Source organism: Malurus melanocephalus, unplaced genomic scaffold (genome assembly GCF_030028575.1).
Source record: "Malurus melanocephalus ecotype Western Australia unplaced genomic scaffold, MMel_1.1 scaffold_329, whole genome shotgun sequence".
Classification (NCBI taxonomy): Eukaryota; Metazoa; Chordata; class Aves; order Passeriformes; family Maluridae; genus Malurus; species Malurus melanocephalus.
The window spans coordinates 300,082-326,138 of record NW_026623561.1 but is presented as its reverse complement, the minus strand read 5'-3'; the positions used below and the strand labels follow the sequence as shown (position 1 = coordinate 326,138).

Here is a 26,057-nt window from a genome sequence, read left to right as displayed (position 1 = left end):
CCCCAGCCTCCAGTGATGAAGGAACCCTCCAGAGTACCCTGTAAGCAATATGTAGGGAAATCCCCTTCTCTTCATCTACAAAACTGATCCTCATGACTGACAACTGTTTTAACTATGTAAGTGGCTATCAAAATTCTTGCTTAAGTATCTACAGAAATGTGGTCCAGTCTAAAAAGATTCCCAACTGCAGAGTTCTCTTTTGCACACGTTTTAAATGAACACTGAAGAAAAGTTTCAGCTCACTCTCCTGCAGAGCGTAGGGCATTTGTAATACAGGCTTGCTCCTGTGGAAGCTGCTCATTAGATAACAAATACTTCCAATGCACATACAAAAGCAATGGCACATTTTTTGACAACCAGTTTGAAAGTTTAGGAAGAAAACAGGAGTTACCACACAGCTGAATACTGATTGCATGAGTCAGCAAGTTCAGTTTGAACAYAAAAACATTGGTGTAAACATCACATTCATGGACAAGTGCTACAGATTTAATGTTAAATATGCAAGGATTTATCTCCCATTTGTAAATGAATACCTTGTCTAGTAAAACGTTTTCCGGCAGTTACATGAACACATTCGTTTGGAATAGCATCAGAAAAAAAACCCAATATAATCACCAGTACTTTCCTTTTTTGCAGCATCTCTCCTTTCCCTCTGTTCTTCCATCCAACTACATTGGAAATCTAGGTGTTAAGCTCATGTGCTTATTAAACATGGTCCACGTATTGTTATGTAAGTTACTTTGGTGAAAGTAATGCCTTGCTCCTCCATTCTACCCATTCYAGTTCTGAAATTGTTTTCCAAATATGTTTTCAGAGGCATAATTATAATTTCAGAAATACAATGTGACATAAGAGCTCACAAAAGTAAACATTTATTAAATATCAAGTAAACCTAAGGTCCTTCTGGGTGTAACTTGCAGAGCCAAGGACTAAATCTGTTTATGTAAGGTGAACCTCAAAAGCAAGGTAAGTCACTTAAGTCAGGCTTCCAAAATCCTTAAAATAAAGTGTGAGCTGAAACTGGACCTTTGYTGTATATTGAAAATACTAAGAAAGCAGACATTTTAGAGAACGGACTCCACTTTTGAAAGGCTTATAGCTGTACACAGAACCTATACATTTGCCATCACACTAACCTTAGGAGTTTTAATGCTGAGAATTAATACACCTACACTTAAGTTCCAACTGAGCAGTTCTCTATCTATGGATACAATTGTGTCTCATACAAGTGTATTGTACTAACACTATCACTTTCATGCTATTSGTCTAATTTCTGCTTTTTTTTTCCTCATTTTCTACCTAATATCACAGATGTGATGTACAGCTAAAAGAATACCAATTCTGAGCTTTTGCTTATCTCCTGGATCTTAGGCATATGGTTGTGAGCTCACAATGTGTTAGCTAAAAAGATCTGAAGAAAACCCCATCAACATTTCAGAATAACTGCACACATGTGACTTTTCTTAATTGTTTAAAAGTAATGACCACTTACTGGGAAAAACAGAAAACTAAAGAAATCAGTGGCAATAGTACCACAGAACTAAACTAAAAAATCTAAATCAGGAGCATCTTGGCAAAACCACGCGAAAGCAGAAAGGCTCCTGCTAATATTAAAGAACAGTGCCATCTTGTGGGAGTTTACAGAARCAAGTTCACAGAGAGACAGGGCAAACTGGTCTGTGATGTCGGGTAATTAAAGGAAACTCTCTACTTCAGCAGTTTATTTAATACATGTACCACTAATATTTGGTAGAAATTAGGCTTTATTGCTTTTATAATGAGGAATGAAAATTAAAAAAAAAAATCAGATAAATAGCTAGTTAGAAAAACTTTGAGAACAAAAATTAAAGGAGTGGGGTGGAGTCCAAATAGCTCTGCAGCCGTTTCCTCTGCTGTCCCAGGAAGTAGTTATATTTATCACTTAAATATTATTCATCCAAAATAATAATGGCATAAGAAAAAAGAGACCAAATGAGAAATTATATTGTAAAGGCATACAGTCAAACATAAAAATGACATCTATATTAAGTGGTTTTTAAAAACATATACACAAGTATTTAATAAATAAAGCATGAATAGTTATGTTGTTCCTTTCCACTGATTAATACACTATGCCAAATTCATTATATGTATTTCTTGAGAAAGCAAAGTTATATCACAATGGAAAATTAATATATGCTACTTGCCAGTACTGTATGCAAGATTTGGACCCTTCAAATTGCATCAGAGTACTTGAGTTTATGGAACAAATCTTCAACTGCTATAAAGTGTCATACCTCAGCCAAGATACTCAACTCTGACAGCTTACAAGCAAAAATATTTTGATTTTTTTTTGACAAGTTTGCATCCAAACGAAGTTATAAAACCATAACATTTACAACTTGGAAGATGATAGAATTTCCTACCATGATGTTCATGTGTTCCTCTTATTTTATTTTACCTGAGTAACCTAAGTAAACAGATTACAAGGCAATTTAAACATATTAGCTAATACAAGGTTTACTGGACTTCTCATATATAGAAATGTACTTTGACACTATTTGCAGTTTTACAAATACAAAATGAATAAGAACTTTAAAACATATTTACTGAGCAGCCATGTTTTGATATCTGTACAGATCTAGAGGTGCTGTGGAATTATGTACAGAATTTATAATTTAACTTTTAAACAGCTTTTGTSCAACTTGGTTGTAATGTGCATTTAAAGAACTGCTGTCAACATCACACATCTGTAATTTACTGGTGCCAGAAATGGAGAGTACAGAATAGGACAACAGCTCCTAAAATAATCCTGTGCTATGCAGACATCAGTACATAATTCAAATAGTGCATATTAATCAATGTCTGATGAGGAATAATAGCTGCTAATACAGACACGGGCATTTACAGATACCAGGTTTGCTATAGTAGGTATGGATAAGTGAACTTTTCCATATATAAACAAAAGAAAGGGTTTGAATTAGGAAGTTATATAATAATTAAAGAAGGAAATTTATGTAATAAATAACAAAACTTTCAAACTTGCAGAAGATAAATAYAGGTGGAAAAAATCCTTTACAGTAACAAAAGATCCTTTACAGTAGCAATGAAACCATTCAGAAGCATTGTCAAATCAAAGGTAATTTTGTTTTATTTTATAATCATAGCAACWGAAGGTAAAAAAAAAAAWAGAAAAGCAACATGAAGAAAATTTCGTTTATCTGATAGTTGTTAGTGTACTTCTGTGTTACTGTATTTGTCAGATGTTTCCTCCTCTTTTTGTGCTCTATTCATGCCATCCCTTTTGATTTTTGAAATTATTTTTGAATTTTCTTTAATCCAACATAAATCCACAGACACCAAAGCACAGTGAATATGCAATCTGCAGACTGGTGTGAGTGAAAAACCATAGGAATATCATCACTTTTACGAGGTAAGCTTGGAGTAACTTGGAGGAGAGAACTTGCGCTTCAAGTACTTGAGAATGTAAAGTGGAAGACAGCTTACAACAGTGATTGCTGACACTTTCCACAGGAAGGTCACAGTTGTGATAAAGGCAACATCTGCAGAAATAAAAAGGGAAAATAAGTAATGGGAGCCAGTAACATGGAAACTGGAACTTCCACAGTGCAAAGTCAATAAAAATCTCTTAATCGTTTACTTATGCTATTGTCCAATTTAAAAAAAGAGGGCAACAAAGCAACAGAAAGTTAACTTCAACATTTTTGTCCTTTACRGTTCTTATGTTGTTTTATATATAAAGTAATTTTTAGGGGAACAGAATCTCAGTTTAAAAGCAAGACTCTCTCATAAWAAAAAATTAAGTCAGCTTATTTTTCTACTAGTAAGAATGATTTTACCCACTATGAATTCCCAACCTGAAATTTTGCTTGTTTAGATCTTTTATTCTTATTGATTATTTTTTTTACAACATCCACACTGAGTGATTCTTATAATCATAGAGATTAAATTAGAGCCCAAAAGTTACATGGGAAAGCAATGTAGTGATATTGCTACAAGCACACTAAAAAGATAATTATTTGTGACGAACGTTAACAAGAATGCTGACACTCTACACTTGCTAATGAAYTTTTTGACCTTATTTGTGATAATTAAGTCATCTTAGTTATCATGGAAAGATCCCACAAATCAGGTAACCCCAACAATTTTTAAAGTTTAAATTTTTTTTCCTTATTTACAAATGCATATATTATTTAATATAATATATATTATATATAATATATATATAGTATATTTAATATACTACGCTTGAGTAAATCTTTAAAGATCAAAAAACCAATGCAAAACTTCAAGAAAAGTTAAATTTCACCTACCTAAGAAAGCTCCAAAAGACACTCTGCCTATACCTGTTTCACAAAGAGGGAAAATGAAAGGATAGATTTACAGAAAACACAAAAGTTATGTGAAAAAAAAACACCAAACAGGTTAGTTACACAAAAAGGAAATGAAAAAGATGTTAGTAGCAGTAACTGGAATAGTATTGCCTTTCACATGTCAATCAGATTATTTTAAGAAGCAATTAAATCAAAACACTTTGAAAACATGGAGATTTTATAAAAAGTCATGTTTTAAGATTGTGAAGAGATTGGCCCTTTCCTTACATTTGACTACAAGGTGTAATTTACTGTATAACTTGATCATGTGAATGAAAATTCACTTCAGAAAATGCAATAAAGAAATGCTTTACTGCCCCAACTTTAGTCATAAAAACACTTTGCATATTAAATTTCAATGTACAAACTTGTTATGCAATTTTAGCCTAAGCCTGTTTAGACATAGTCAAAGCCCATGTAAACCTATCACAGACACCCTAATAAGGGCACTGTGTGCAATTAACTCAGAAACATAGAAACTAATTTACTTTCATAAGTCAGAGCTGTAGAAYAGTATCAAATATTTTGCCTTTCTAATTTGAGTGCCATGTCATCATATAATTTCTTTGGAAGGAGATGATCCTTATAAGCAACATCACTGAAAAGAGTTTATTTGCCCATAAARTCAAGCACTATTGGTCTGGATTGTTTTTCCTGATCCATAGAAGTTGTCCTRTATCTTGAACTGCAAACCATCACTTAGGTTTATGCTACATCACATACACAAAGAAAGCTCCCTTCCCCAGTTATAATGTGACAGATTAAATGAAAGTAAAGCATTAAGAAGTAGCGAGAGTAAAAGAAAGTATTTTCTCAGGTTAACTGGTGAATAACACAGGGTAAAATACAAAATACATCTTKACAAAATCTCATGAAATTGCAGCCTTTTCAGTACCCTCAAATACAGAAAATAGAGAGTTCAAGTCCCTGGGCTGCAAGAAGCCGTGCAACCATTCATGGACTCAGTTGCTTGGGCTTGTCCAGTAAATACATGAGTACAGAGAAAAATGCTCATTTACGGAAAGTTTTCCAAGAAACAAAGTCCCTACAGCTTTTACATCTCTGTGAACACCATCTAAAAGTGTTTTTAAAACAACACGAGAAAGGATGGAAGGTCTTGTTGACACTAATATTGCAGACTTACGAAGATGGAGCAGCAAGTTTCTGGAAGTTTAAACTCAAGTGCTAGTACCTATATCTGTTCTTGCTTGTTCATTTTGTTTTCAATCTGACTGGAGATTCAAAAATCAACCAAATAATCTATATTAATGAGTCCATGCATCAGTGTCAGAGAAAACAAAAGGGTTTTTGACAAACTTGAAACAAATGTACAATACAAGTACCAAGCCCAGCAGGGTTGCTTCTTCACTAAAATTCAACTCCTGAGAAATCTGGGAAGTAACAGAACATCTGGGATAGGCAGTGAAGCATTTACTGATTAAATAAATAATTATATAATGTAATACACTACCCTAATGTTGAACACCTGGGAAATAAATGAAAGTGTGAAWGTAGAACTGTGAGACTTCCAGAAACTGCCATGCAACACTTAATTCTACTRTGAGAAATGACAGCTGAAGAAGCACAACTCCTTACTCATCAGTTCCCAGAAAACAGGAGAAGATGTTTTCTGCTCCTTGTGAGGTATAATTAAAGCTGTTATGTGTATTTCTGTAAGTTTGTACATTTGTACAATCACATCACGATATTTTCTACTAAAGGGTAAGTTGATCCAAGAAGAAATAAGTATTATTTTGATGCTCAGATTCTTGACTGTTAAGATTTGCAGTTAAAATGTGTCTTTTATCTTGAGAACTATAAACAATCTGAACCTTGAGAGACAGTATGACATACCAAAACTTAAAGCAAAGMTAGCTTAATACAAGCTTACTATAATTATGAAACAATGGTTCCTATAGAAGGTATCTTTCCTACTAGGTTGCTGCCTCACTCTCTAACAACACTTCAGCCACTTTAGCTTCGTGAGCTCTATCTAATGAGGTCCACTTGGTCAGGTGTACAAAATAATGCACCAGTTCAGTGAAAGATCCTGATTTTTTACAAATCATATCTATTTTCAACAGTGCAWATCTCAAAGCCAATTTAAGGTATGCAATTTGAACTGTCGATATCGGATCAAAGATGGAAAAGGCATGAGTGGTYAAAATTTATCATGTAGATAAACCATACTAACAGGATAAAGATTGCTGAATTCTTGGATAAAAGGCTAAGAGAATATTTTAACCCAGCATTAATTAGGCCTAATTTGAACTCATTTATATTTCTTATAAAGCAAGCTGGATTTCAAGACATCACCCATTCTTAACTGAAAAATAAGAGAAAAGCATTATTAAAAAYAGCAAACAGTTCTTTGCTAAAATACTTTTACTCACCAAAGTATTCATTTAGAAATGCAAGAGAGGCCACATAGCAGCCAAGACTGAGGAATTCAGCCACCACCATTAACCAGTGCCACGTTCGTATGGTCAGTGCAACCATCAAGAGCTCAGTCAGGATCAGGGCAGTGAAGGAAATGGCAACGACGTGTACAAATTCAGATTCAAAGAGCAGCAGGGCTCCATACATCAGAATACCACCTGGGTAGGGTGGAGAGGCACACAAGGTTGGCAACACATGCTGCAATAAAATTTCACTSTACCAGGTTYTGCAACTGCACACTCAACATTTGATTGCTTATTATGAAAATTTGTCCAGCAATTTTTGTAACATTGATCTTTCTAAATATGGGTATTTACTGTACTTTGTACACGTGAAATAAGCCAACCAAAGTAAAGCCATAAAGAAATAAACTATTACAGAATTAAACACCTTTTAGCAAAATATACCTGATGAACTATTAATTTACCTCATTGTGTCAAGTGCTGCAAATAAATGAGATATTGTTGAAAGTGTAATTACTTTTAACTGATTACATAATTCAGATTTCTTCAACAGTACTTCTGTCATTCCATGAAAGAAAACTACTGTGTAAATACATGCAATGTGATAAGCACTCATTGAAATTTTTCTGGATTAGCATTTAATTAAAAACATGTCCTTTTTTAGGCGACACGCACCAATAAAAATACCAATCATGCTATGTTTTGAATAGGCCTAGCACACTACAGGAATATCGATTTACGAGATAAACAGAAAGCAATATATATAACTGCTGATGAAATGTTAAGCTTTGGGAATTCAACCTGCAGCTGAAAAACAATATTGCTAATAGCAGACAAAAATTTCTCAGTTCAGCAAAATTAGGACTCTCTCCTACCTTGGTAAATACTGATTAAAACCCAGATGAGGAAGGTCTTAAATGACAAAGATCTTCCCTAAGGGAAACATGTGAGAGGACAGTTAAACACAACTTAAAAAAAAACCTACTCAGCTCATATATTTTTAATAGTTCATCACTAGAGAGACATTTAACAAGTAAAATAAGCAGTATTTGAAGTGATATAGGCTATAAAGCTTCTACTTGTTTTTATGATTCTTCATTACAAACTTGTACAGAAATCACATAAGGTCCAAATTTGGGAGTAAGGGACTTAAGGCCTTAAACAGAAGAGATACTTTAGCTTGCAATGCTCTGGCTAGTTTTCAGAATGATAATTACAGTAATATTAGGTAATTTCTTATGTGTAAAATGTAGTCTTCGAAAAAATTACAGCTTTGTGTACCTACTGACCAAAACCTCAAGCAAATCTGCAGTTACCAGTAACTTCTAAATGTTGGATAAACCGCCTATTCGCTTTCTTAGAATAAATTTATGACTACAAATTTTCAGCACTATTACCAAATAAATTTAAAATCTTTTGATTGTGAATGTTACAGATAGAAACATATGCATAAATCGAAGAATAAATGCTGTACATGATGCCTGCATTTAGTGAGGACACTGATGAGATGTTTCACAACTGAGTTGAAAGGATTCACATTTTAAAGGATAAAGTGGCAAACAAAGCAGCCCTTCTGTACAAAAATGATCAGTCTAGAACAGGAAAATATCAGCACTTCTTCATTGCTGTAGCTACTTCCAAGTTCTGTGAACAGCTTTCCACAGGCAAGCTTATGACTCTGTTTAGCACATGAAGGCCATGCTTTTTCAAATTTTATCATGGGCTGAAATCTCAAAAACTTTAAAGATTCTCAAGCAGAGAAAGAAAGAATCAAGATCTCCAATAGATGAAAAAAATATCCCAGACTAACATAGCTAATTCAGTGCAATTAAAAAGACAGACTYGGCAAAGTTTGGACTTTCTCTAACTACAGTTTGTAGCTGCATGCTGAGGACATTCATACCTTTGTGAGATCCTTATAAAGTTCTGGATATAGCAATGCCATTTCTGGCTTCACATCTTGATCCAATACTAGAGAGAAGACTGGAAACATAGTATATATGGTTGCATACCTAGGTGAAAGGAAAGAACACACATCAACATTTTTGTATGTTATAATTTTAAACTGATTTACTGAGTACAATTATTCTTTTTATGTAAGTGGATTTAAACTGGTTCTTTTTCCGAGTACTTTTAAACTGGTACTTTTTCCTAGGCTGCTCACCAATAAAGCTTTCACATGCAACCTGCTCGTGTGGTTCTGAGAGTTGTCAGTTGTGAAAAATTACAGAGGTCTTACACAGTCAAAAACAAAAACCACATTTCTTTCTTCCACCATCCAAGTTTATCACCTATTACCATACTCCCGGCACACTTGCACTTTAGACAACCAGTCCAAAGACATGACATTTAAATTCATCTACAGATGGATGCATGAAAACTGAAGAAAAGAAAAGAGAACTATATTCTGGACAGCACGGAGAAGGTAGGTGGAGTAATAAGAGTCTTAACATGCCAGATGTATACTTTTGTGTGAACTTCCCCTGGAACTTAGCACAACTATTTGCAAACAATTTAGAGAGGTCGACTGTTTGCCTCTGCAACRTCTGGTGTAATCAAACCATGATTTGACTGAGATTTAAATTATTATCAATTTAAGTTGTTATTGTTTACAAGGAGAATAAAAAGCTCCTTTTAGGTCAGTAGGGACAGAGAACAGACAAACACAGATATATGCATAACTCTCAGCTGTATAACTGGGGAAACCATAATAGCAAACCAGCTGCTGCAACATGACCAAGGTATTCCTACTCCTGCATACACATGAATGGAAATCTATGTGGCAGACACGGGTAGTGCACTCCCAGAGGAAATTCCATAGTAGCGTCAGCTCAATTTTTAATGTAAAAACTTGTGATTCTCACTGAGGTTTGTACGTCAATCTGTGTGACAGCTGAAGCTRGTCTGGTCTGGGAGATTTCCTTGATTGTTTTCACCCCGTATGTGCAAAGGTTCTACGATATCTTCTAAAGCTATGCAGATCCCACTTTCCAGAGAACTGATAATGAGACTTTCCTCCTCACATAGGGCATATCCAAAGTAGTGTGACTTTTCTTTCTACACTCATCCCACATTTTGGTAGTGTACCAGTGATAAATGTATGGAAACTGTGGATGACACCAAGCCCATGGTACCATTTATCCAGTGAGTTTGCTGTATTTGTTACCAGATACTGTCAATGTTGCTTYGACTTACCCTACCATTAGGAATCCTTGGTACAAGGGAACAGATGCAAAATAGAAGACTGATGAAAATACAGCCTACAAAAAGCAAATAATTAATTATTTCATACAATTCTAAATACAAAATGATACCATATAGAAAAAATAACAATATTGGTTAATTAGGATTTTGTGACATTTCAAAGACAGACATAGTGATTTTAACTATACAGAAAAGAAAGTTTTAAATACCTGCATAGTTGAAATAATAAGGCCTCGGTGCATGACAAATTGACCAAGTGCTGCTGATCTTTTGTAACTGTTTCGACCATGTACCATCAGCAGCCTACCTATGTGTTTAAACTGTGTGATAGAAAAGTCAGCTGCTAGAGAAGCTTGTTTTCCCTCCTAGAACAAAAGAAAAATAGTCCAGACATGAAGTTCAGTGTAAAAGATGCAAATCAAGTTTCAAAATCCTAAGCAGTAATTAATTTGAAAAGGTAAGTTTGTTCCTGCTCTGAAAATCAACTCTGCAATGAGACACAAATGACATTTTTTTGTGCATATTCTAAGATGCAGTGGGCTGTAACAAGTTTAATTGCTGTTTCTGTTTCTTTCACGTAAATGCTCCACAGAAATAACTAATTTTTTCTGCTTTTATTGTTTTTTTGTTGTTAAAAAGATAAAGCAGAAAACATAGAAACAAAGAAAACATGAAAGACTAAGCATTCTTCTGATTTTACTTTACTTAGAAATTACCAATTCATTGCTGTTTAAGATTAAAGCTTCTAATCGCGTTACCATGCTGCCATGTGGCACACATTTCACAATGAAACTGTTAACATTACCTTGCCTTCAATTCCAATTCCACAGTCTGCTGCTTGGATCATGCTGACATCATTTCCTCCATCACCTGGAAAATGTCACTGCAACATTCAGTTCTTCAGAGGTTTTGTTTTCCTGGCCTTACAGTATTTGAGAAACCTCTTATATACCTTTAAATTCTGACAGTTAATCTGTGACTTATGATTAATTACTTCAGCTACAAAGACTTACTCCTACAGAACAGAGAAGACAAGCACAGCATTCTCAYGGAATGGCATTTTGTGCCACAACTRTGTAATACYTGGTACCTGGCTGTTGGTAAAGRAGTMTTTCTGGTTTTATTTCAGCTATTTCTCTGTGGTGCCACCTGCTGATTTCATTTATTTGACACAGATTTTACTATGAGGATTGTGCCAACAGTTACCTATTGCACAGGTGCGTTTCCCGGTGTGGTGCTGTAACAGTTTCACAATGTGGGCTTTCTGGGTGGGAGAACACCGGCAGCATACTACAGCAGGACACTGACAAGCCAGCTCTACAAATTCATGCTCATAATACTTCAGACAAACCTGAGAGAAAAAAACAGATGCTTGCACTTATTTACAATTAAATATTACTACMTGTAGTGCAACACAAAAACACAGTATAAAGATTTTTTATGAAGTTTTCCATGTACAACATCCAACTGGGAGAAAAAAAAAAGCTGGATTCTCCTGACTGTGGCTTTATTACATTTAAAATAAAAGAAAATGTCATTTTGAGAGCCAACATGCTTTGAGGTTAAGAGAATAGATAATTCTAAAGCATGCTRCATACAAATTTCATTCTGCTACTGTACAGGAGACCAGAAACCCAGTGATATTTGCCCATCTAATGTGCATTTAGTCACAAGCAGAAGTATCCCTAAGGGCAACTTAAAAATCTGGGCAAATAATCAAAAACAGAGCATGAAGACGCTGATACATTAGTTTCTGACTATAAGTATATAAATAATTTGACAGAAATCAAGTTTTTACCTCAAGTGAGTCCCCAGATATCACCAAGGCACAGTCATGCTTCCTCCTAAAGGCATTTAGTTCTAAGTGAGCCTCTCCTCGAGTGGCAACCTTCAATAAAAAACACTCAATTAAAAAATTGTTATATTCTTTAAAAAAATCCCTGCCTGAACAAATCAGGTTTTGAGAACTCATACCCAGAAGGGCTTGGTTMAAGTGCTGTATCCCATTGCAATTCCAATACCCATGGAATTTTACATCAAGCCTCAAAATCTTATGGAGTGAAAAAGTAATCCTCAAACAAGGAAAACCTATGTAGTCAGTTTAAGTGGTTCCTCACCAAGTTTGCAAGGGCTAAAATAGTAATGAATTAATGACGTTAAAATATCTGAATTTTGAGCTGGCCTGAGTCCTTTCACCAGGGCAGGGCTAGAGAAAATGAGAAAAATTTCCCAAGCAAGCCTCTCTTTTTTTAAAAATTTATTAACCAGTAAAATATGTTCTTAAAGAACATGAAGGGTTCCTGGTAATTGTTCCTTCAGTTTGGGTAACCAGGCACAGATTTCAAAGGGCACATGAAGATGCTCATTAGTATTAATCCTTTTGGATCTTGCATGACTCTGAAGACAAGATCAAGTGGCATATTATGAAAGAATTACATCACAGATTTTTTAATTTACTTAATTGTTTCAGAAAGACCCAGCTGTGAAATGCAAAAAATAGTCAAAGGTTACTAAATGGATTTTGAAAGGTTTTAAGCTACAAAACAGAACATGAAAAATTGAAATTATAACCAGATTTTGAGGAGACTGGCAGGTTTGGGTGTGGTGGTTTGTGTTTTTTCTTGTTTTGTTTGGTTTTTTTTGTGTGTTTTTTTTTTATTTAATTTGTTTTGTTTCTGATTTGTTTGAGTTTTTGTTTTGTTTTTATTTCCCAGTAAATATCAATGTATTTGATTTATCATGTATTATCATGCAAGACAGTTCCAAGCATAGAAAAAAACCACAAGCTCCGATTACACTTTTAGTTTTGTCTCTGTCAACATTCTGAGTAACTAACTTTTAAGATATATGAATCTTAACTACACTGAATGTGAAGTTTTGTCATTGGCCCACTACTACCCAGCCAGATGCAGTTCAAAGAACCTTTCTCTCTCCAGATGAGCTTTCCTACCCATAAAATTTGAGTTACCTTAAAAAGCCCCAGCAAAAAGGAAAAAAACATACACATTCCCCAATTCMGAATTTTTTTCCTTCTTCCCCACAATTAATCATGAAAAGAGAAAGCTCCTTGTCTGACAGCTGTCAGGAACACCAGACCCAGTTGGCCCAGGGTAATCTTTCTGCATTGCAGAGATGAGGAGATGGCAGCACTTGTGCACACTGATGAGCAGGGATTGTTCTCTCTATCCTACATTTCACCTAACAGAATGTTTTTTATGATTTTTTTAAATTTTTGAATACCTCTAGAATTACAAACTGAAGAAGCGGGGACTTCTGAGAATAAACAGTTAAAAACAAAACAGAGCTTTTTGGAAAGAGAGTAGCAAAAAGCTTTTTCTTTCTAATTTGTAACTAAAATAGAAGTGTTATAGTGCTTGATTTTTTTTTGTTTTACATTAACTCAGTAGTAATTTGTTTGCAACAAATACCGCCACAGAAATAATTCTGTATAAATGCACTTTCTAACTAATTTAAAATGTTGTGTATTTTAAGKTAACATAGTTTTATGCTGATCTCTTATTACCAGTCATGGTAATGAAAATAAAAATGTGACTCAACTAAATACTTTTTGTTCAGGAAGACTTAATTTGTGGTGTTACAACATGGAAAGGTCAACAAAAATTGATCTGAAGTTTTATCAGAAGCATTAATAATTTAATTGCAAATAGTAGTCTGCAGGGCCTAATTTGCCATTCAGATGCTTCAGAAGAAAATACATTTACATGTAAATTATATTCATATAATTATTTCTGTAGGTGCAAGTAGTTCATTTTCAACAAACAGACACATTATGTCTGACCACACAGCATCAATCAATGTCTGGAAAATCCATTTTTGTTTGTCTTCAGTCAAGCTGATGCTATGCAAATAAAATGTACAGAAGAAGATTCAGCTTACTTTTCTAACAATTATTTAAACGGTCTGTTTATAACACGCACAYATATACAATGGCATAAAAAATTCTCATACCAGTTTGAACTATGTCTAAATGGAAGATGTTCACACTGCAGTTAAATTCAGCATTAATTCTGCTTGAGTMTAAAGATTTCTATCAATGAAAATGTTAGAACAGGCAAGAATGACATTCAGATAACCTAAATGCATGGACAGTTTCTTAGTGGCTCAGCACCTTACCTCACACGTACCACGCATCATCACTATTCAGAGGTATCTTGCTGTGTTTGTTGCGAAGGGTGYAAAATGCATGTTGAACCTGGGTCACCCAAACATGGCTACAAACATTTCTGCAGCACATCAACAAATCTAGAAACCACCCTTAAATGCTTGCAATTCTACAGCCTTGAATAACAATCTAAGTACCACTCTCTTGAYCATTACCATGACACTCAGCACAATAACACAACAATTTTCAACAACCAGCCAACTACTAATCAAATACAGCAACATTGTTATTAGCTRTCCTTTGATGGATGAACTAACAAAAAAAGTTAGAACTATACTTACAGGTCTGAAAATGTGGATATCTTGAGTTCTAGAGACTAAGTGAGAACTTTTCGCAATGCAAGTTGCTGTCTCCAGTTTATCTCCTGTTAACATCCATATCTGCAAAATAATATACAAGTTTACTCCTTTGGACATTAATGTGTCTGTTCTCCAAATCTAAATGACATCTTTTTCCAACCTTTCTCTGGCACCTTTTTGGATTCAATTATCCAAGAAAATATACTGATTCATGCATTGTTAAGTAAAATTAACAAACAGTTCTTACTGCAATAATAGGTAAAGCAGAACAGAATTGTCTATATTTTGGGCAGCTCCATTCTCCTTCCCTTCTCCCAGCAGACAACGTCTCAATGCATATGAAGACAAAGTGAAGCTCTGAGGAAGMACAAAATCCTTTCCCTATGGTCCTGATACTACCTTGATCAGAAATGTGAGGATGCAGATGACWTTTGTCAGCAAAATGATGTGACACAACAGTCTGTGACCCTGGTGATAAATGTCAGAAAACAGCAGCCAAGCAATGAGACAGCAAATATTAGAGGATGAGCTACAGTCCCAGCACTCCAAAGAGATCCTGCCTACTGACCATGAAGAACTGAGAAGGCAGTAAAGTGTAAGAAATAAAGTTGAAGATTCTTAAAGTATGACAGCCCCCTCAGCCCCTTAACGCCAAGAAAGTTTGCTAGTAAGAGGACTAGTAGAACATCTCTTCTCATTGATGACTCAAGCATCACTGTCAGGAAATTATTKCCATTGCTTTCCAAAATTCTTCTGGCTTGCTTTCCCCTTCTGTGCTGCCTTTTCAGCAGACATTGGAGGGGCTGAAGTCCAGCACAAGCAGAATATGCAAAATTTTCCATTGTGTCTGACTCAGTCTAACCAATTCAAAGTTGATACAGGTATTTGGAGCAGAGCTTAACACTGCATAAAGAAAAATGTATATAATCTTGCCCCCTCCCCTCAAACATTGTTCATACATTTACTTGAAACCSTCTCCCAAATAAATGCATTACTTGTGTATGTGCAATTGACAGGTSACTAGCAAAGCAACTCTTCTGCATGGCTTTTCATGCCATCCCTTTAACATGAACTGAACAAACCCCAAGGGCAGTTCTGAATTCTGGTTCAAACAATTCACCTTCTGATSTTTGCTGAAACTTCCCATGAGTGTCAAACCTGAAAACATGGCTGTCACACAAATCTTGTGCCAAACTCATTTAGTGTCAGCAAAGTCAGTTTACTGTAGACAGCTGGGGGATAAATGACTGAAACACACATAYATCTATCCACTGGTAGTTTTCCTACAGAAGCAAATTTGAGATTCATGAAACCTGTGGTAGACAAGGGAACTTTGCACACAGTGTCTTGTTTGTTTCTGCTAGTTCATGCCCAGAACATGCTTATGACTTGACACATTCCTTACTTTGAAAGAACCTGAATATAGACAAATATAAATTAYGTCTTGATTTTAAAAGTAATAAATGATAACCAGTTATGTCAGCAGTATGTGTTTAGTACCTTTATTCCAGCATTCCTTAGCATCTCTAGCGTTGGTCTAACGTCTGCCTGCAGCTGATCTTCYACTCCAGTGAGACACAGTAATTCCATTTCTCGCTCCAAACTCTCTACAACAGCAGCAACCTTCAGGTTTCTRTCATGTATGCTTAACTTTGCTTGGTTATATCGACTCTGCACAAACACAAAACAACTTAGAGTTTGCTACGACTCATAAAGTATACATTCAGTCTACCACTCAGTGATAGCGTGGATTCATCAGGCTAAATGCTTRTCTTTAAAAATCTTTAATGAAGAACAAGACTAAAAGAGCAATTTTACTTTATACCCAATGTCATACAGGGCTCTTCTGACAAATCACCTCAAGGGAATGCCTTCTGAAGAACTATTAAGAATCACAGCGCCTAAGGAGGAAAGGCCTTATCTTTGAGAACAAGTAGATTTTTTAGGTCATGCTGAAGCTACAGAAATAACATCACACTAGCTTCTGGGAAAACACYCCCAAACCCAAAATAAAACAAGCAAGATCCTAAGGAATGACTGAGTCTTTAAAAGATTKCGGACAACACCTCAATCATCTATTTTTTAAAAATGAATCATCTTTTTTTGCAACCTTAAAAAATAAAAAAGAGGAATGTTCTCCTTGAATTAATTAAATATGGTAAAGTACAAGGTCACTCTATCCCTTCATACCTCAAAATCTTGATACTGTTCTTCAGTAAGTGATTTTTTGGCAACAACCAGCGTGCGCAGTCCTTCTCGTGCCATATTACCACACTAAATGAACCAAAGCACAGAAGAGTTATGCAAATATTCAATCATGTGTTCATGCTTTATACTGTGTGCTAACAGGGTGTATCTGTACCAAAAAAATACTCTGGAGAAGCCAAAAACAGGATAAAAAACAATTATACATCAGGCCCGCCAAATGAAGTGGTTTGCCATCAGTAAGACAATTAGATTTCCTCTCCTAGCTTAAAGAAAATTTTCTTTAGGTTGAAGCTTTAAAATAAATTAAAACTACTTTTGAGGTACGTAACAGAGCTACATTTTTTTCCACTGAATGCATCTCTTATCAGAAGAACATCTACACATTAAAAATAGCCATGGAATAGCATGTCTTAATGAAAAACAAAGCTCTCCAGTGCAAACACTTATTGATTTGACCTCATAAAGCTAAATAAATTAAACAAGTATTTTACAATTAATTGTGCATCATTATCACCAAAAGTAATTTTTATGACATTTTGCTAGGTCTTGAGGGAGTTTAATTTATTCATGTCCCCGAATAAAACAAACTGCCCTGCAGCAGATATTGATTCATATTGCCAATACCATTATGAACATACATGGTGTAATCATTGTATTAACATATTGGCTGCATGTAGGGTCAAAAATAAGGTGATTGCTGGTACCTACTAGAACACATAGTGAAAAATATTAATTGGCTTTGAAATTTAGTCACTATTTTATTTGAAGTTTAATAAATGTGGCAAAAAAATTTCTGTTTGGATACAATGCTTATCAAACTCTGTAATYCATAATCATACCTCACTGTACATATTGAGCAAACAAGGGCATTTTTGGATAAAYGGATTTATAGCAGAATGTGTTGGTTTTGCTTGGCCCAGTTTTTGGAAGTGGGGGGCCAAAAAGATGGCTCCTGTGAGAAGCTTCTGGAGGCTCCACCATGTCCGGCAGAGCCAATTGCTGTTGGCTCTGAGGATGATGGACATGCCACTGACCAAACCTGGGCCAACTGGAGATGGTGGTTATGCCTCTGTGAAAACATATTTAAGAAGAAATCAAAACAAAGGTAGTGGCCACAGTAGTTTTGCCAGAGGAGGAGGAGGCTGAGAATATGTGAGGGATGCAGACACCAAGGTCAGTGGAGAAGAAGGGGGAGGAGCTGCTCCAGGCACTGGAGCCAGGATTCCTTTCCAGCCCATGGTGACCATGGTGGAGCAGGCTGTCCCCTGCAGCCCATGGTGACCATGGTGGAGCAGGCTGTCCCCCTGCAGCCCATGGGGTCCACGGAGGGTGCAGAGATCCACCTACAGCCCGTGGAGGAGGGAGGTCCCCATGCCGGAGTGGGCTGACGCTGAGAAGGGGCTGTGTCCAGCAGGAGACCCATGGAGAGAGAGGCCTTGCTCCTGAGATGGAACAGTCTGGCCTTAGGCCTGCACCCAGGGGACGAGGGACCCCACGGTGCAGCAGTTTTGGGATGACTGTCTGCCCGTGGGGGGACTCACGATGCAGCAGATGTGTGTGGACTGCTGCTCGTGAGAGTGGAACCGCGCCGGAGAGGTTCACAGAGAACTGTCTCCCGTGGGAGGGACCCCACGGCAACACAAGGGAAGGACTCCTCTCCCTCAGCAGCCACAGAGGATCCGGTGATGAACTGACCAACCCCACACCCTGAACTGACCAACCCCACACCCTGAACTGACCAACCCCACACCCTGAACTGACCAACCCCACACCCTGTTCACACCCCCTGCTTTGCACTGTCAGTGGGAGGGAGTGGGGAGAAGATCGGTGTCTTTGAGGGTTTTATTTTATTTCTCATTCTCCTCCTCTGACTTTGTTAGTAATAAATTCACTTTGTAACTTAAATGGAGCCTGATTTGTCCATCAAGTGTTTGCTCCCTGCTCCTTATTTCAACYCATGAACYCTTTTGTTAATTTTTTTTTCCTTCMTTTGCTCTTCTCTGCCYAGTGGTGGTGGGGGAGAGTGAGTSAGCAGGTATTGTGGGTGCATGGCTTTTGGCCAGCATTCCAAACCAYGACACAGAATATTTCGCAGAAGTAATTAGGTTTTATGTGAAAGGTCAGTCAATGAAAAACAACTCTCCTTGTTTTAAGTAGTAACATGGTTTGCTATTACTGCCCCCTTTGATTTTCTTGTATGTTATTCAGGAATTGGAAACAATTTTAATCCCTTAAAACCCATTCAGGATATGTGTAAGTGAACTTCAAAATCCATCACTGCATTGCCTCAGATTAATCAAATTTGGTATATTTTAGGGTTTAAGTTTTTGTAATGTTTGAGTTTTTGAAAATGCTGATTTTCTTTCTTACCTCTTCTTCTAACCAATCATTGTACTGTACAATAGTGGACATGGCAACATCTGCACCCTTCATGTAAAATGTAATGTCTCCCGAAGATTCATCCTAAAATTTTACAAGAGAAGTGGGAGGGGAGGGAATATATTTTCATACAGTCAAAACAATTGTCAACCAATAACTCAATTGTCTTCTCAAGCAGTCAATAGGTTACCATTTATAAAAGATGAAGTACGTTGCCAAGAAGTGAGTAAATTTTATTACTTGATGTTACTATTTCCAGAGTCATTCCTGATTCCATTGAGATTTGTGTCCCCTATTTCTACATAAGAAGACCAGGGCTAACTGAAGTCACCAAGCATAACAGATTCTCAGCATCTCTAAACTAAATTTTAAAGTACCACTCTTATGTCCCATCCAACTTACATTTTGTTTCTTGAGTGGCAAATACCATCTAACCCAAAACAGAAGGCTCTGTACCTCTGAAATACCTTGTAATTAAAAATTTACAAGTAACTTAGTGTAAATGCTTGTTACACGTTTTAAAGATGCAACATTCATTACATATTCAATGAAYCCACACACAGGCAAATGTAATCCAAATTAAGAATTTCTGAGGTATTGTCTGTAACAGACGGAGTGAATTAGTCTGATCTGCCAGCATTTTTTAAAAAATCGAACCCAATACCCAGAAAACCCCCAAAATTACCCTAACTATGATSCCCATGCGCTTGCTCTCGGAAGTGAAGGGGAAAATCTGCAGGATATAGTACGTCAGGATRTGTCCACCAGGGGTCTTCAGCTGCATTGAGGTCAGGTCCCTGTTAACCAGAGTGAGACCCACACTCTCTGTCCACTGCACCAGAGCCACCTAAAGAAAGAAAAAAAAAAGAAAAAAAGTGTCATATTGAAGTGTGAAAGGTCTATTATACTGTTAYAGAAATTAAGCTAAAGCTAAACAACAGTTGATAGGGTAAAAGTCTAAAGTCTTCCAAGAATCTAGGAAAAAAAATGAACAGCAGCAGACTGAGTATAAAATCTTAGTGCATCAAAACTACATATTTCCCTTGAAGAATTTACAAAACTTCTTATGAAGAATATTAAATCTTCTTTGCACTTATTACTGAAAATGAGGTATTTTGAATATATTGTTCAGAAATAGCTTTTCTAATAAATACCCCATATACATTSAACAACACATCAAGGACATCCAACAGAAATTATGTAAAACCAGAATACAATTTCTGTATCAACAACACATACAACTAAAAGACTAGGGGAGTATTTCCATATTAAACATTTTATTACATCTACAGTTACATGCAAGTTGAAACAATGTAATGGGTACTCAATAGGTAATCAAAGGAYCTTATTTTTAGCTTACTTCACTCACTTGCATCATTTCATTACTTTGTTTAAACAGTAATATAATTGAGTTTTGACATCAAACAGTATGGAAACCAAGCTTACAATACTGCATCCCACAAACCCACATATGAAAGCTCCTTTTTCAAAAAAAACCATATGAAAGTTCCTTTTTCAAATTTTGCTGGCTTGAAGTGCATGATTCTAGCTCCAGCACTTTTCTGTGTTACGCTTTAAATATCTCTCACCACCACCGTGTGATTTATTTCTTCAAAAAATTAATGCTTTAGGAAAACTGCTTTGCTGATTTTACTGTTTTATATATAAGACACGTTCCATATCTATTTTTTTTCTGATTAAAGAAAACTTCTCCTCAATCGACTTTTATTTTTCCAAATGCTAATCATTACTGGAAATCAAATTTTTAAATTACTAGAAAGGTAACTATAGTAAAGTTTACATGATTTTTACGGAACCTGGATTTTTTATGGATTAATAGACTCTGCTATTAATTTCAGGTAAGATGAAAAAAATATTAAAATCAAGCTCTCTGATAAAACACATGCAAGTAGAAAAGTCCCTAGGTAAGTTCAACAGACATGATGGCCACTAAGAATTTCACACAAGGCAAGTAAAACATCCCATCTTCTATGAAAATTGAAAATTGGAATAAAACGCTGTGTGACCCTATAAGAAACCCTAGCATACCATCTGCGTAAGCATCACCAAATGAAAATACAATGAGATGCAGTTATGGAAGAGAACAGAACATACTTTGAAAAGCACCATTTCAAATTCTTGAAAATTAATTCTTGAAAATTAAAATTTTTACAACTTTTCTTCTTCAACAGAAATAGTATGTAGGCTGTAAATGATCCAGTACTTCCAAGGTTAATTTTCARTTTTGACACTGAAGGGTTACTATTACATTCTGACCTGTAAATTACATCTTTCTACTAAAACCCTGTTMTCTTACTTGAGTCTTTTGCAGCTAGGACTTAAGTATATATGGTGACTCAAATCTGTTTATTATTTCATTTATGCTTGGCTTCACATACCATTTGAATTAGCATTTTGCAGCGTAGTCATTTTGYATTCTTATACCTGGCCTATACCCAACTGCATATTTATTTTTCCTTTTAAATTGATCAGGGAAAATACCATACAAGCAACAGTCAATAAGGCTTAAGAGTCAAACAGATGCCTGCAAGGACACTGAAAAAACTTGAGAGCAAGACAAGTTTGACTCTCATTATTTAGAATGAATCAGAGCAGCATCCAGAACAACATAGCCAGCTCTTACCACTAAAAAAAAAATTCTAAACAAGTGTTTCACAAATAGCATGAAAATCTACATTATAAATCTCAAACACTTATATATTGGGAGGCTGGCTCTATAGAGTTCAGAAAAGGGATTCTTAGGCAAATCTCTCTTCTTGAGGTCTCTCCTCTACAAGTATATTCTCTTCAACAGAATTCAGAAACCTTACATTAAAATGGTCTTGTAATTTAGTGTACCTAAATCAAAAACCCTTAGAATGCCAAGAAAATGCAGCAGATGTGGCTTCTGCAGAGCTTGACATAATGGATGAGGTCTGATAAAGTAATTAAAGGTTGGACAAGCACAAAAGTCTTTACTGGTTATGCTACCATTTTGTTTTAAAAGAAAACCATTGCAGTGATAACATTTACTTGCTGATAATATTAATTTGCTGACAAACCTACACAGAGATGAAATGCACCCAGTTTCCTGAATCCAGGTTAGGGGCTTATTTGAATATTTTATGGACCTTCTCTGGCTTATCACAAAGCTTCCCTCCCGTGGAACCCGGCTGCCTGGGAGACACAAGCACATTGGTGGGTAAAGGGCACTCCCATTACTGAGACCCAAGTATGCAGCTGAACCCACTGTGTAGTGTTCCCAGGGCAGGTAATGTATGTGGAGGCAAAGAGGGACCTGTGATCTCTAACTTGCTAATTGTCTTCCTCCTCAGTAGCAACTCAGAGGGTAAAGACAGCCACCCACCTCTCACATGACAAYGTCAAAAAGCAAGTTCCAAATTAGGAAAGAAAGGAGCAAATAATTACATTGTGAAACAGAAATGCAACAGATCTGATGTGAGCTAGTGAGAAACACCTCATTCAGTGTTTCTTACCCAAAATCTTTCAGATGTTTCCATTCACCACGTGCCCACTCTTGAGCTCTGGTTGCTTCTGTCAGCAGTGTTTCCCCACTAGAGGCCAACCAACCCTCTGAGCTTCTGTAGTTCACAACCTCAAATATCAAACTCTTCAACTACAAGGGCATAGATATCCATTCAAAGTCAAATTTAGACATTTCATAAGGAAACTCTCCCAAACCAAGAAGTAACTGTGCAACCCACAACATCACCTAGAGCAGTACCAGCTCAGGATGTGGAAGTAGCTTCTCTAAGCAGGAGAGGAATGAATGCATTTCCAGAGGGGCATGAAGAGCCRAAACTTCAAAAGCACCATTGTTACAGACCATGGCAGCATGTCCATGTTTTGGGGACATAATCACCCCACTTATTTAAAAATGTTCATTTATGGAACCAAATAAAATCAAACAACTTAGGCACTGGGTTAGGGTTAACCTGTACAAYACTACATACTCTGGACTGCAGGTTTCCATCATGGGATATGTTCTTTTTACCATACTTGGATATTGTGGGGCTGTACACCTCATCACTAAGGCCACAGCCTCTAGCAGCCTGGCTATCATGCCCAGCTCCTGCTTTCCTTTCCTTATGGGCCAGACTACCATTTCTGCTCCCTAGCAGAAATATTGAACTGCTCAATACTTASAGTATTTGTTGCTCAAAATAGTTTWTGACCAAATAATTGTCACTTTCAAGGTATAATACTCTCTTTTGAGCTAGCATTAGTTCAAGAAAAAGATCAACTGCCTCATGGCTGCTGTTGGCAGTTCTCCACCTCATGGGGCAGTTTGGGAATTCCACCACAGTTGTACTCAAAGCTTTCCTGAAGCCATGCTATAAACCTGACCACATTAACCAATAAAAGACCTGTATAAATAAAGTCATCAAAGKTTTTGGCATATGCAAGGGAGCAACCAGTAAGGTATGAAAAAAGGACTAGGGATGGAAATTTTGTAAGCTAGTTTTGCTGCTTAGAAGAATTCTCATGTAAATCACCTGTATTTCTTTTGGAGTATTTAGGACCATCTTCACTTCAGACAACAGGATCTGCTTTCAAATCAGGCTGTTGTCTGAGTTATACATACATTCTAMGTGTGGTATTTTTAAGTTAAGGCTATTGCTTTGGAAATAGAACAGAAGCGGTGAGATCTCCTTTCCCCATTGCTTGAGTATTCCCAACAGTTTAGTTCAGAATTGTTCAACAACTCATATCTGTCTCCAGTCAGTGCTAACTTGTTTATGTTTATAAACAATGATTTCATAACTAACATTTGTGGTCAATCACTTTTCATTAAAAAAAACCCCTTCATAATTAAAATAAAATTATTAACTTAAAAATACAGCTTGATCATGTGAAAAAAAAAACTACCAATCAATATTCAACACAAGCTATGGAGTAGTTATTCTTTGTGGGTCTTGAAGGTCACACAAGTGATGGTTTTACGCTACTGAGTGATTGGCTTTTCACAATACATTGACAAAACAACACAATTAGTCTTGCTTCAATAAGCATATACAATAAAATGAATTAAACAATACAACATGTCTCATACATTACAGCTTCACTTTTGTAAACACAAAAGCTGCTTCACTAAGGGCATATAATTTCCCTRTCTGTTTTTAAATGATTGGCTTTGAATCCTTGTAATTAATTTTAGCAACTCTGTTGTCTCTGGWCAGAAATGTTGGAATTAAATAACTGACCATACTTTTAGGCAGTATTTAAATATTCAAGATCTTGGAATTAGAAATGCTTGASACTATAAGAGTGCAGAACAAAGCATAACCAATAAGTGTCTGGTTTATGAGAGTAAGCAGTCATTAAAAATCATGACTGATCAACCTTTTCTGACCAAGGGGAGCAAAGGTCTTCAAAGGCTCCTGTTCATAGCATGCCCTGAATTGCTTGGGTCTCTGACCTTTGAACTCTATTGCTTTGCCTACTTAGCTTATATATCCTTTTATGATTGTTCATTACATTAAGGTAGCTGGCTTTCTACAGATGAACTGAACCCCCACCTATGATGGGGTAGAAGCTGGGTCTTGGTGTTTTGTTTTGKTTTTTTTCCCGGTGGGTTCTCAGTGAATGTCTATTGTTTGCTATGCTACAGCTGTAGAGGACAAGTGACAGACAAATGAAACTTTCCACTCTTTCAGAGAAAATGAAATATTGATCACTTATCATAAGAAACAAAGAGCCTGGCATAAGCAGGGTTTGCATTATGAATACAGAATCAGTTACTTATCTCAGGTTACTCTAACACTAGATAAATACACCTTTTATGATGGATGTACCTATTTGTAAATGTACATATTTGTTAAGGTTATATTATATCTGTATATGGATGCACACATATACACACAGATGTGAAGAATTTCAAACGAGTTCCTCAAGCCAATTCATTAAGTGTAGTGTTAGCATATTGCTAAGCTGCTTCTTATACCTTCCTACATGGAAGAATAGCTTATACTTACATACTGTTCTCTGCACTTTGATCTATGGTGTGAACATGCATTATTATATAATGCGACAGACAACTGTGCAAATAGCATCTTGTTTCAAAAGCCTGCCATCAAGCGAGATCCATAAAGAATATCTAAGAGAACAGAGTTGCAATGTTGAGAAAGTACAATGCATAAAACCAGTTAAGTCTATTAAATGATAATGTTGCTTATTAACCAAGTATGTTGTGATAGGTCAGTGTTGAGGTTAAACAGAAAACATCAATTGAACCATTTCCCTAAATAAAGCTCCAGGGTGCAATATTCAAAGCACTTTATTCAATAAAAAATGCTTTTAAAATGGTACTTTGGTGATTGGGAAACATTGGCATCATCCGTCAACCTAACTGCAGGAAAGTTCAATAAGCTAAATAATGAACCATTTACATTATTTTCCTTAGGCTCCAGTGATTTGCAAACATTGCATCAATAGAAGTCTTTAAAAAATTATGATAAAGACCTGCTAGTCTTTCAACTCTTAGGCTTTTTTTTCTGTCATGCTGCAATTTTTATGCTGTTTACATGCTTTTTGTAGCTTCATTGTTTTATAAGACTCAATTTGACATCAATTTCTCATTATATTAAAGCATATTTGTTCAATATGATGATTTTACTAGTGTTTCAAGCATTATCTTTAAGAAACAAAAAGGAAATTTAAGGGTGCTTAAGAATGTAAATGTAAAATATTTCATTTCACTGCCATATACTTTCAATGTATGAGTTGAAATGACAAAAAAATCATTATTAAAAGGGTATCTGGCATTCTCTCCCTTGCAGCACGAACAGTTTATTTGTTGTTGGTTTCCTCTTCCACCTCTCTTTCCACCCTGAGTCCCAGATCTGTTGTATTTGCCCTTCATCAACTTTCCTTTCTTTCCTCCTTCCAAGGTCAAATTCCCTACCGTCCTCCCAGAGCACCACTTGTATAATTCTTGAGTCTTACAGTTGCTGCCTTTGTAAATATGGGAGGGGAATAGCTCTTCATG

The 26,057-nt window shown here is 36.1% G+C and overlaps 1 protein-coding gene across 3 annotated transcripts in view; it reads right to left on the bottom strand.

Moving 5' to 3' along the window:
- Positions 1-1,317: 1,317 nt before the first annotated feature.
- Positions 1,318-26,057, bottom strand: part of ATP9B (ATPase phospholipid transporting 9B (putative)) — a 153,339-nt gene continuing 128,599 nt past the window's right edge. Inside the window, exons 14-28 of one of the 3 annotated variants that reach the window (XM_057377889.1) lie at positions 19,734-19,895; positions 19,040-19,132; positions 16,652-16,735; positions 15,962-16,132; positions 14,444-14,542; positions 11,778-11,867; positions 11,186-11,330; positions 10,785-10,849; positions 10,189-10,344; positions 9,971-10,035; positions 8,679-8,787; positions 7,651-7,708; positions 6,767-6,970; positions 4,314-4,346; positions 1,318-3,542 (exon numbers count right to left, since the gene is read on the bottom strand). In XM_057377889.1, coding sequence (XP_057233872.1) covers positions 3,406-3,542; positions 4,314-4,346; positions 6,767-6,970; positions 7,651-7,708; positions 8,679-8,787; positions 9,971-10,035; positions 10,189-10,344; positions 10,785-10,849; positions 11,186-11,330; positions 11,778-11,867; positions 14,444-14,542; positions 15,962-16,132; positions 16,652-16,735; positions 19,040-19,132; positions 19,734-19,895 — 1,671 coding nt within the window. In that variant the 3' untranslated portion in view covers positions 1,318-3,405. The remainder of the gene's footprint in view (positions 3,543-4,313; positions 4,347-6,766; positions 6,971-7,650; positions 7,709-8,678; positions 8,788-9,970; positions 10,036-10,188; positions 10,345-10,784; positions 10,850-11,185; positions 11,331-11,777; positions 11,868-14,443; positions 14,543-15,961; positions 16,133-16,651; positions 16,736-19,039; positions 19,133-19,733; positions 19,896-26,057) is intronic. The other 2 variants (XM_057377886.1, XM_057377887.1) reach the window with 2 other exon arrangements.